The following is a 12,066-nucleotide window of genomic DNA, read 5'->3' as shown; positions in this document are numbered from 1 at the left end:
CAGTGGCTAGCAAGGGGCTAGTGCCGCTACTCCGGAGACGCGAGCGGTGCCTGCGTGTTAACCATTGTGTGAGGGGAGAGGGGAAGTTCTGAGCGTAAAAGGCCGAGTCTCTCTGTGAGGAGAAGTACAAAGCTCTTCGCTGGCCTTCTTGCTCTAGGGTAAGCGGCCTCATGAAAGCCTTGTCAACGATCGTTCTTCCGTCCGTTCATCACGCTTCATGGATCTGGGAATGTCAGTGAAGTGACAAGAAGTAAAACCTCAGTCACAGGGGGCTGTGGCTTGTGGGCAGGGTGCAGGTGCAAATGAGGCTTCTGCACACGTGATCTGTGCAGCCTGATCCCAAGTCCAGCAGCAGTCCCCAGGCTGAGCAGAGAGACGTAATGGCCACGTGCTGAGGAGGGCGCAGAAGGCCTCGTCTGACGGCAGGAGCGGGGCCTGTTTCGTTCTCGTGCTGGGCTCACGCCCTCTCTCCCTGTGCAAGCTGGGAACGTCTCTGTGACTCGGGCGGAGCTGGGTCAGCCTGGTGCGAGGAGAATATTGGGTGCAGTGGCTCCGGACACCCCTCTCTCTAGGGCGCCAGGAGATCCCTGTGGGGCTGGGAAGCCTTTCTTGGCTTTGCTTGGGGTCCTGATTCATGGGATGGTGATGCAAGGAAGAGGGGCGGGGGAGTAGTGCTGCATAACCAGGCTCAGAGCCGGGGGGGAGGGAGGGGAAAGAGTGTCAAACTCAAACCTGGGCTACCACTCAGCTAGCCCTGGGCAAACCGTCCTGGCAGCACCGTGCGTCCGGCGGGAACAGACACTGAGGGAAACATGGGGGGAGATCCCATGAGCTGGCATGTTCAAATCGAGGCAAGGCAAAGCCGAGGCCACGTGCGACGGGGCGCTGTCGTCTTAGCCAGCGAGCGGGCCGGCTGGTGCCTGCTGTGCCCTTCCTCTAGAGGCTGTGGCTGCATCTGCACTGCGATGAGACCCCCATGGTTTGCCCAGGCCAGCCCACTAGGGCTCGTGGGCCTCAGGTGCGGTGTCGCTGCCCAAGCTCTGGGGCTCTCCCACTTCTGAGGGTCCTAGAACCCGGAATTAAACAGCCACTGAGCCCAAGCCCCAAAGGCCGAAGTCAGCCGTGGGTGTCAGCTGCAGTACAGACATACCCTATGTTTCTATTTACAGTAGGGCCCCCCCAATAGCCAAGGACGCCAGAGCCCGCGACTAAAATGCCCTCTGATGCCCACTGTGGCTGGTGGCACCGGTCTTGTCCTGAAATCTCTCTGAAAGCACCAACGTTGCAACGGGCTAATGCCTCGCACTAAGGTGTTTGGCTGGCAGGTCTGGCAGTGAAAGCTGGCTGCCTGCAGGGTCATTACAGGCCAGCGCGAGGCTGGCTAGTAACACTTGCTCCAGTCTGCCTAGTTACGCCTCTGGTTTCAGTGTGGACCCACAGCTCCCATCCCGTTGAGCTGGGGGTGCGTCGTCTTCTGCCCGCAGGTGGAAAGGGAAAGATCCATTCTGGGAGCGATCGGGTGCCAGAGGATGTCCTAGGAGCAAGGCTCCTCGTGTTTGAGGCCCTGTGCTGCTGGCAGAAGTTCCTCTAATTGTAGATTTCCTCTGTCTTGTCCATCAAAGGCTCGTCTCCCGCAGCCACTGGGCAGTTCCCCCCTAAGGTGCATGGGGCTGGTTCGGAAGGGTGGGGGTGCAGCTATTCCCTGGGGTTGACTGGACAAACCAGTGTTGTGTGGCGCGGCGTCTGGGCCAGGCACATGCCTAGGAGTGGATGGTGCACTGTGTGGTCACTCTGCAAGCAGCTGCTGGGTGAGTGCCCGGTGGCTGCGGGAGATGAGCCACTGATGGACAAGACAAAAGAAATTGTACAGTTAGAGGAACTTCTGCCAGCAGCACCAGGCCTCAAACTTGAGGATCCTTGCTCCTAGGAGTGCCTTACAGATACGACCTGTCCCCACCCTGGCTCGGGAGGGGAGGGGATGGAAGAGGCCGGCTGGAGAAAAGCAGGGACGCCATGCCGTGAGGTGTGGGTGATGTGAGCTCACGGCTTCTAGTGTGTCCTTTGCTATAAACGGTGCTGGACCAGCACCCTGGAAAGCTGGGGTACCGGATGGTGATATCACAGTGGTTAGTCTCTGCTCTGTCGGTACAGGGGCTGCCCCATTGCTTGATCACGGGACTAGGAAGTAAGAGATCTGGGTTCTCCTCTGTGTGTTGGGCGTGTCGCTCAAGTCCCCAGCCAGTGCTGCTGGGTTGATGCTGGCACGGGCACCTATGGGTGACGGGTGAAGAAATGCCCCTTGTGCTGGAGGCCATGTAAATACTTCAGTCAGACCTGCTTGAGATCGGGGAGCACTTTAAACCCAGTGCTGGGGGTCGGGGACCCGTTTCTAGCTCCTTGCAGGATGGGGATATTTTTTCCCTAAGAAGCAGGGCTTGAAACTTGTCTCTGCCGGTGGGATGGGCAAAGGCCCCTGCTAGAGCTTGCAGACAGCTGGGGCTCTGAGCCCCCTGGCTCTGCATGTTTGGAGGCATTTGGGGAGAGCCGGAGAGGAGGCAGCGGTTGCTAGGAAGACCTGCAAAGCTCTTAACCTCCCCTGCCTGCTCCGCTTGTCACAGGGGAGGAGAACCAGCCTGGATGGCTGTGCCCTGACGAAGACAAGAAAAGCAAGGCTCCCTTCTGGTGCCCCATCCTGGCGTGTCGCATGCCCGCCTTCTCCTCCAAGGCCCTCGACCTGCAGGTAAGAACCTGGCCTCTTCTCTTCTCTCTCCTCCCCTCCCCTGAGCTGCGTAGGCTGCCAGATGGGGTGGGCTGTTTGGCTGCCCCGCGTGAATGTGTCACTGTCTTTCTGCTGCCTCTCTTGGCCTGCATGGCCCTGCTCGTAGGGAACGTGGGGACAGGTTCCCCAGTCAGGACATGGGTTTTTGTGTCCTTTTGGAAAACCCTAACAGGGGAAGGTGGGGGATTATCAGATGTGATGCCCTGCTGTAGGGCAGGCCAGTGGTAGAATCGGGGTGAGTCGTGTGGCTGCTGCAGGTGAGAAGCCAGCCAAAAAGAGGGTGGCGGCTCAGAAGTTCAGGGAGGGAAGCGAGGGGAGTCTCTGACACTGGATTATGGGGCAGGGGCAGTTCCAGGTGCTGCGTCAATGCTGGCTCAGGTGTCCCAGGTAAGCCCTCGTGTCCTGCGGCAGCTGCTGAGGGTAACTGAATAGGCAGAACTGGCTGTTACCAGCTGGTAGTGCCCTACCTTCCTTGGAGGTGCGAGGTAGGGTCAATCCAACGGGTCCTGGGGAGACAGAGAGGGGTGGACTCTCCTTTCCACCATCTAATGCGGAACAGAACGCGCTGTGCACCCGGAGCCAGCCGCAGGCTCAGCGCGGCACAACATGCTGGCAAGGCTGTTCCCCACTCCGGCGCTTCGAGTGCAGAAGGGGGAGCCCGCAAGAGACTTTAAAAATACCCTGCCCTATCAGCTTCTGCTTTAAACTCCCCAAGGTCACCGATTCCCCGGTCTTGGGAAGGACGCTGCCACCACCCACGTGCAAAACCCCTCTCCCGAACCCAGGACTCCCTTGGGAATTTCTTCCTGCGGGTTCCCCCAGCTCTTTTACCCTCTTTCAGGAGAGCGTTTGAAAACAAACTGTAATTTCTAATAGCGGCTGCCTCCGTCTCAGGCACATGCACGTGGACCCTCCTGCTTTGTAGTTCACAGGAATCCAATCAGAGCCTTAAAAATGATGATGTGATTTGGTCGCTGGGTATCACAGAGCAACCCAAGAAAAGCTGAAAGTGCAGAGAATGGCTTCCTTGGGGTTTAGTTTCAAAGGGTCCAGAGAAGAGCAACGAGAATGATGAAAGGTCTAGAGAACATGACCTATGAGGGAAGACTGAAGGAATTGGGTTTGTTTAGTTTAGAAAAGAGAAGACTGAGGGGCGACATGAGAGCAGTTTTCAGGTATCTAAAAGGGTGTCATGAGGAGGAGGGAGAAAACTTGTTCATCTTGGCCTCTGAGGATAGGACAAGAAGCAATGGGCTTCAACTGCAGCAAGGAAGCTCAGGTTGGACGTTAGGAAAGTTCCTAACTGTCAGGGTGGTCAAACACTGGGATAAATTGCCCAGAGAGGTTGTGGAATCCCCATCTCTGGAGATATTTAAGAGTAGGGTAGATAAATGTCTATCAGGGATGGTCTAGACAGTATTTGGTCCTGCCATGAGGGCAGGGGACTGGACTCGATGACCTCTCGAGGTCCCTTCCAGTCCTACTATTCTATGATTCTGTGATTCAGTTACTGGGTGCAGGGGGGTTAGCACTGAGGCCTTTAACCAAACCAAAACCAAAGAAAATATCCTGCTCTCGTCTAACTAGAAGCATCTCTGTTCACTCACCTGGCCTTTGCTCCAGGGTTCAGCCTTTCCTTAGGCATAGATAGCGCCAAAAATCCAAGCCTGGGTCAGTCCAACTCTCTCTCCCCACCTCCTGCTCGAAAAACCCACACGCAAAGGGAAACCTGCTCTCTTCCCATTGGCTCTCCTGGCTCCCTGCCCACACGGCCTGGATACCCCCTGGTCTGCTTTTAACCCTTTAGTTACCGAATGCTGGGATGTCTAAAAAAGAACCGTACCCCCCCCATCCATCACACATGTATGTGCCATGGAGAGGGCTGGGAGGCTGGTGGCTTAGGGGGATGGCAGCCACGGTACCATTGAAAGAGTCATGGATTTCCTGACGCTTCTGCCTGCTGCGTTTCCACCCATGGCAAGAAATGCCCCCCTCGAAAGCGGTATCCATGGAAATATCCTGGCCAGTTGGCTTTTTTGGATGGTGCCTCATCCTTGTCTATAACCCTGAAGTCCTGAAAGGGATAATCTCTCTTAACCCAGGTCTTCAAAGCATTTAAGATAGGAACCATGAACCGTTCCAGTAGCCTTCGGAGGTAGGGGCGTCACATCCTCCTGGGGAAACTGAGGCACAGAGTCTCCAAGAACAGAACCCAGGAGTTCTGTCTCCTAGTCTCTCTCTAGCAGGCAGTGGTGTCTCTTGGTGTGTCGTGGCTAACAGGTGGTAGGCGGGTACCTGCATGGCCATGCTCAGTGATCTCCTCTTGCGTCTATGTCAAGAGAGACCCCCTCTCTCTCCCCCAGCTTCCCTGTTGCCGTTCATTAGAGAAGTAACCCAATCAGTGGGAGGAATTAGGCCTTTCCTCCCATTACCGACAGTCACAGATGGGATGTGGTCGAGCTGCTGGCTCCCTTCCCCCACCCCCACCCCCACCCCCAGCCAGCTCCGTCGGGTTCGTCAGTGGAGGAACATTCCTTCTGGAGCGCTCACTGTCGTGTCGGCTAATTAGAGCAAATGGCAGCTTGTCTCTCCCGGGCACGCTGCTTTCCTATCAGCCCTGTCGGTGAGGCTCTACAGTTGTTTTCCAACATGCTAATAGCCACTCCAGCGGGAGGAGTCCAGCGCTCCGATTACGTCTTTAATCTTCGCAGTTCCTGTGCCTAGGTGACATCCTGCAGAGCGCTTGCAGTGTCCTGACTTCACACTGAAGTCTCGCTGGGGTCCCGGGGCTGGGGAACTTCTAGTCCAGGGCTGGGGAATCTTTATTGGGTTGGAGGCCGCTGACCCACAGAAAAATCAGTCGAGGGCCGCACACAAGTGAGAAGCAAAAGGGGAGAAAAAAACCCGAAACCCCTCACTGACGTGGCCCCTGACTGAGAAGCAGAAAGATACTCGCCTGCCTCGCACACCAGGCGCAGGCTAGTAGATTTTGTGTGCTCCAGCGCCGCAGAGGGACATTGGGGGGGGCTAAAGTGTCCGTGAGGACTCCCCAATTCTGGGTGGAAGGAGCCCTGAGCCTCGGGGGCTGGATGCAGGCAAGCTGGGGGCTGCATCCAGCCTCTGAGCCTAACCCCAATTCTAGTCTTTTTCTATGGAGCCTTAAGCTTTCCAGATCCTCGCCAAATTCAGACTAAGCTCCCTGGTTCTCCCCCTTGGCAGCAGGACACAGAGGGGAGGGCTCTACCCCGACAGAGCATGGCGCCTCATGGCTCAGGTTTGCGGAGCTTCTTCACTAAGCAGATTGTGTTTGGTGCCAAATGGGAGGTGGCCTCGCTCGCTTCAGGGGAGAACTACGAGCTGGGCTTTACTTGGCCCTGCACATGCTAGTGTTGAGAACATAAGAACGGCCAGACTGGGTCAGACTCAAGGCCCATCTAGCCCAGTGTCCTGTCTGCCAACAGGGGCCAATGCCAGGTGCTCAACAGAAAGGGATCACAACAGGTAATCTTCATGTGATCCTTCTCCTGTCATACATTTCCAGACAAACAACTAGGGACACCATTCCTACCCATCCTGGCTAATAGCCATTGATGGACCTAACCTCTATGAATCTATTTAGCTCTTTTTTGAACCCTGTTCATGTTCTAGCCTTCACCACATCCTCTGGCAAGGAGTTCCACAGGTTGACTGTGCTCTGAGTAAAGAAAAACCTCCTTTTGTTTGTTTTAAATCTGCTGCCTATTCATTTCATTTGGTGACCCCTAGTTCTTATATTACAGGAACGAGTAAAAAAGTTTTCCTTATTCACTTTTTTCACACCAGTCTTGATTGTATAGACCTCAGTCCTATCCCCCCTTAGTCTCCTCTTTTCTAAGCTGAAAAGTCCAAGTCTGTTTCATCTCTCTTCATAGGGGACCCGTTCCAAACTCCTCATCACTTTTGTTGCCCTTTTCTGAACCTTGTCCAATGCCAAGAGATCTTTTTGGAGATGAGGCGAGATGTCTCCAGCTCTGTGGATGCTTGGAGTGCAGCGGCAGGGAGGATGGGTCTGTGGGGCTACAGGAGGAGATGGGGAGAACCTGAGCTGGCTGGGTCCAAATCCTTGCTGGGCTTCTCCGGAGCGGAGAGGACCATGTCACAGTTTGCGGGGGAGAGGGGGGAGATGCTTGTGAGCCAGTTGGTTGCGCTGCAGCAAACCTCCCGCGCGGTTCCTGTGCTGGAGCAGTGCCGGCTGCGGGGTCTCTATGACCAGGCTGAGCAAGCCCCTTTCCCCATCAGATCCTGCGCTGGGGGATTCGTTCCTGCAGTGATCATCAGCAAAGGCCTTGGCTTCTCCCTTTCGCACCTGCTCTGTTCCCTCCCATCTTCCTCTCTCCTGGCATCTCCTCTCGAACTCCTGGCATCCCCCTTCGCCACCTGGTCCGTGCCTCTGTACAGCCCCTCCCCGCGCCATCTGCGAGAACAGCTTCGGCAGCCCATGCCAAACAGATGGGCCGGGTCCTGGTGCTTTTGAATGAATAAATAACGTCGGTCAATTAAACCGAAAACAAGGCTAGAAAGGCCCCCAGGGGAGGCTAACGGGGGCGCTCGTTGAAGGGCTGAATGCCATTAGCAAACGCTGTAGTAATGGGAGATGGGGTACCCCAAGGGGGTGGTGCCCTCCTTCGTGTACCAGCACAGTTGCCAATCCTCCGGGCTTGTCCTGGAGTCCGCAGGAGTGAGGCCCACGTGGTGACCGGCCGGCCGGAGCTGGCCTCTGAGCACGTGCTGCATGGCCGGGCCAAGGGGCCAGCTTTGCCAAGCCTGGCCATCAGTCTCTGATGCGCTGGCCCGAGCGGTCGGTTGTGGGCTGTTCACCCTTTCCCCATTCTGCTGCGTGGCGCCAGTGTCCGATTCGTGGCTTCCTGGGCTACACAAGCCCTGCTCTCGCAGCCGGAGCCGTGTTTCGGGGTCCACACGTATTCATCCGTGTGCCGGGGGAGGTGAGGCCCAGTTCTGTGCCCAGGGGTGGGCCAGCTGAGGGGCGAATCTTGCCCCAGCAGGCGAATCTTCTCTAAGGGCTTCTCTCCATCAGTGATGGCGGCGTTGTTCATGCGCCTCCCCTGGGAGGGGGCGTTTCCTCCCTGGGGAAGGGCTGGCAGCCTGCCCGTTACTGCCCTCCCTCGCGGGTTTGCTGGGTGAAGGGCCGTGTGCTGGGCTCGTAGCATCTCTGCTCGCTGAGGCTCTTGGGGAGATGCACCCAGTCAGCAGCTTCCTGAACCGCACCCCTCCCCAGCCAACGCCGACTCTTTGGGCTTGGTTGCCCTCTGCCATCCTGGCAGGCCCCATGGCGCTAGATAGTGTGTGTGTGGGGAGAGGGAAGCCCTATGCACCAGGCTGTGTCTGCAGATGCCTCCAGGCACTGGGGAAATCTCCAAGGGTATGTCTACACTAGCTCGTTAATTCGAGCTAGGTAGGCAAAGCAGGCAACCGGAGTTGCAAATGAAGCCCGGGATTTAAATATCCCAGGCTTTATTCGCATGTTCCCGTCCGGCCGCCATTTTTAAATCCCCCTTAGTTCATATTAACTGTTACACCTCATTCCACGAGGAGTAACAGATAATCCGAACTGAGGACTTAGTTCGGATTAACTTTAAACTGCCGCATGTAGCCGCGGGCAGTTCGTTCAAACGAAGGGGGATTTAAAAACGGAGGCCGGACGGGAATATGCAAATAAAGCCTGGGATATTTAAATCCCGGGCTTCATTTGCAACTCCGGTTGCCTGATTTGCCTACCTAGCTCGAATTAACGAGCTAGTGTAGACCTACCCCAAGATAGGGAGATGGGATGGGTTCTGGAGTGGCCTATTGGATAGGGGATTTGCCAGGGGAGCACAGGGTTCAAGTCCTGCCCCCCTCTGCCCACCCAGGCCGCTGCTGGGGGCCGTCACTATTGGCTCCCCTGCAAGTGATGGATGCTCCGGCTTTGCCCACACGTTTAGGGTCAGGCCTGTCGAAACAGCTCTGTCCTGCTCCCCTGAGTCTCTCTCCTCTTGTGCTTTTTTCTGCTCTGGGAGCCTTTGAGCCAGTGGAGCAATGGAGAGCAAGCTGAGACTCTGTTCGGACAGGCGGAGCCTCAGGCTACGTCTACACTGTGGCTTTTGCCTCAAGAGCCTATGCAAATGAAGCGTGGATTAGCATATCGCCGCACGTCATTTGCATAATTTATTCAAGCCATGTTTGCGCAAAAACAAGCCGTGTGGACTTTTTTTTTACGCAATACCCCCGTTTTGCTCAAGATCCTTATACCCTTATCCCAGAGAGGCATAAGGATCTTGTGCAAAATGGGAATTTTGTGCAAAACAACCCCGTTCACGTTGCTTGTTTTTGTGCAAAAACCCCTTGCGCAAAAAATGACTTGAATAAATTATGCAAACAAAGTATGGCGATATGCTAATCTGTGCTTCATTTGCATAGGCTCATGTTGCAAAAGCCGCAGTGTAGACGATGTCTCGGTTGTGAGCGCCTCGCTGTGCAGATGAGGGAGAAAAGGTGCATGACGCTCTGTCTGCGTGCGTGCACTGAGATCCCTGGCTGAGTGTGCGGCGGAGGAAACTGGGAAGTCCCTGTTTTGTCTCAGTTTGCTCTGATAGCAGCTGAGGGAATAAAGATGCGGAAGGGGGTCTGGGTTTACAGCGCCCCTCTTCCTCTGAGAACATTTGTGGGTTTTGCAAAGGCAAAATAGTCTAGTGGTCAGAGCAGGGAACCTGGAGCCAAACAAGCCTTGTCTGGCTTGTGCCACAGCATTTCTGTGAAACTGCCTCCGAGGCTGATCAGTCAGTGTGTTTCCAGACCCCCCACTCCCGCCCAAGATAGCGATCTGCGGTGTGGAGCTCAGCGGGAGACTCGCTCGGTTCCACCATGGAGCCTTCCGACAGGGCGCCGGGCTCCACTCCTGGCTCGGCCTTGCGCTCGCTGCGTGACCTTGAGCGAATCGCTTTGGGAGAGACGTTCCAGAAAGGCCCGTGTGATTGATGCTGCCCTGTGATCCTGAGTCACAGATGTGCTGCTGAAAAACTACCCTGGGCCTGTTTGTGATTCTTTGCCGCCCCCACCCTCCCCTTTCTTGTGGGAGGGATAGCTCAGTGGTTTGAGCATTGGCCTGTTAAACCCAGGGTTGTGAGTTCAATCCTTGAGCGGGCCATTTAGCGATCGGGGGCAAATCTGTCAGGGATGGTACTTGGTCCTGCTGTGAAGATAGAGGACTGGACTTGATGACCTCTCAAGGTCCCTTCCAGCTCTATTAGAGAGGTATAGCTCCATTTATTATATTCTTAAGAGGCTGCTTACCTGCCAACACTGTCATTTCCTCAAGGCTGGGTCTTAACGCATGCTGGCATCTGATTCCAAGCCAGCTGGATCGCTAGGATCCGAGGCATGCGGGCTGCGTGCTGGGCAGTGGCTGTTCTCCCTCGGCCTCCCACCTCCCCAATACAGCTTGTGTTGAGTGGAGAGCTCTGCAAATACCCCACATGCCCATCCAGAGGCTGGCTATGGAAAACCGGGGTTCAAACCGGTGTCTCCCAAAATGGCTCTTCAGAATCCCACGTCGCCAGGATGGGAGGGAAGGATCAAGCATCTCCGTGGGCAAGTGACACGCCCAGGCTTGTCTGCGAACCGCAGACGGCTCGGCTCAGGGCCTGGGACGGTCAGGAGCCAGGGGGCCATCTTCTCTACCAGGGTGTTTCTCACCGCCGGGCAGTGTGGGGAGCATGCAATCAAATTCCCCCATGTGGTACGTGGGGGTGCAGAAGGGCGGTGGAGAGGCCGGTGGCGGGGAGTCCGTCGGCTCTTCGTGTGCACGCGGCGCTTCCCAGCAAAGCGCTGTACCGGCCTGGCCTGACGGCCGCGTGTCCCCCTCTCTCTTCCAGCTTGGAGCCGTGGTGCACAATCCCGTCCAGTCCTCGCTGCTGGGTTTCTCGGCCGTCAGCACCTCCCTGCCGCAGGGGTATCTGTGGGTGAGTGCAGCCTGAGCTGACCTGCCGGGGAACAGCTCCCGAGAGTCGGGGGCTAGCGCCAGGCAGGGCTCACCCTCTGGGCCCGAAGTCGCTGAGGCCTGTGGTGTCCAGCTACTACGGTGATGGGCAGGGTGAAGAGGAGAGATGCGTTGGGCGGGGTTCAGCCGAGGTCCTGGGCAATCCGGGCCAGCACGCCGTTGGTCGGTGTCAGCGGGGAGGGGGCTGGCAGCAAAGGGGAGGGCGGTGAAACGCCGCAGCCCCAGACGTTTTGGTCCCTTGCGGGATACTAAGGCCGGGCGGACGCATCTTAATGAACCCCCCGGCCTAGTGAGTGCGGATGGGGCGGAGGCTCCGCTCTCAGACATGCCTCTGCACCTCAGAGAGCCTGCGGCCCAGCTGGGGCTGTTGTGTGCAGCCAGCCTGGCCCCTTAGTCCCTGGCCAGAGAGTCAAAGCCAGGGGAGGAGTTGTCACGATGATGGCCCACGTAGCTTGTCCATTCTGGTCTCCCCCACTGTGGCAAAGCCAGGGAACGAGGGGGGCCCCGTGTTTGCCGTGGTAATGGCGGCTCGGGGTGGGGGCGATGCTCCAGCCGACGGGAGCGGAAGTCAAAAGCCCTTCCGGGTGTCTGCTTCTATCTCCACAGGTCGGGGGAGGCCAGGAAGGCGCAGCAGGCCAGGTGGAGATCTTCTCGCTCAACCGTTCGGTGCCCCGCACGGTGAAGTCCTTCCCGGTGGCCTCCCAGGTGCTCTGCATGGAATACATTCCTGAGGCCGGCGAGGGGGAGCCGGAGCAGGGAAAAGCGGAGGATTCGGGAACGGCGGCTGAGCAGCCCTCCGCTCCGCCTCCCACCATCTGCCTGGGGCTGCAGGACGGAAGGTGAGTTGTGGGTAGGGGGTTCGGCGGCACCATCTCCCGAGGGCGGTGTCTCGGCCTCGTGGTATCCTGTATGCAGGCAGCTGCCCCCTGTCATCGCCGTCAGTCAGCCACCGTGACGTGCTGTGTATGGAATGCCAGCGGCCTGCTACCCCCCGCAGCACCGTCAACTGCAGATATCCGGCTGGCTGGCCCTGCGTTGGTTTCCTCCTTTGGCTTTCCTTCTCCTCCTGTGACCCAGTAGCGTTGTGAGGACACCCAGTGTCTCCCGCCGTGGGCTTGGATGCACCTTCCACTCCTGGAGCAATGGGCGGGGCTGTGTGTGGAGCACTTCTCGTAAAGCGCTTTTAACTCTCTTCCTCTCTACCATATTTTTCTTGCCTCCTCTGGCCTGGAAGGTGGAGTCCAGGCCCCCG

At 57.0% G+C, this 12,066-nt stretch overlaps 1 protein-coding gene across 9 annotated transcripts in view; it reads left to right on the top strand.

Moving 5' to 3' along the window:
- Positions 1-12,066, top strand: part of ARHGEF10L (Rho guanine nucleotide exchange factor 10 like) — a 207,266-nt gene that overhangs the window by 153,303 nt on the left and 41,897 nt on the right. For all 9 annotated transcript variants that reach the window (XM_089773156.1, XM_089773155.1, XM_089773157.1 and 6 more), the window contains 3 exons: positions 2,619-2,740; positions 10,690-10,776; positions 11,421-11,653. In XM_089773156.1, the coding sequence (XP_089629282.1) occupies positions 2,619-2,740; positions 10,690-10,776; positions 11,421-11,653 (442 nt within the window). The remainder of the gene's footprint in view (positions 1-2,618; positions 2,741-10,689; positions 10,777-11,420; positions 11,654-12,066) is intronic.

The sequence above is a fragment of the Pelodiscus sinensis genome, chromosome 24, assembly GCF_052426305.1.
Source record: "Pelodiscus sinensis isolate ZL-2025 chromosome 24, ASM5242630v1, whole genome shotgun sequence".
Taxonomy (NCBI): domain Eukaryota; kingdom Metazoa; phylum Chordata; order Testudines; family Trionychidae; genus Pelodiscus; species Pelodiscus sinensis.
Note: the sequence above shows the minus strand (reverse complement) of the source record. Positions and strands in the feature narration are given on the sequence as shown.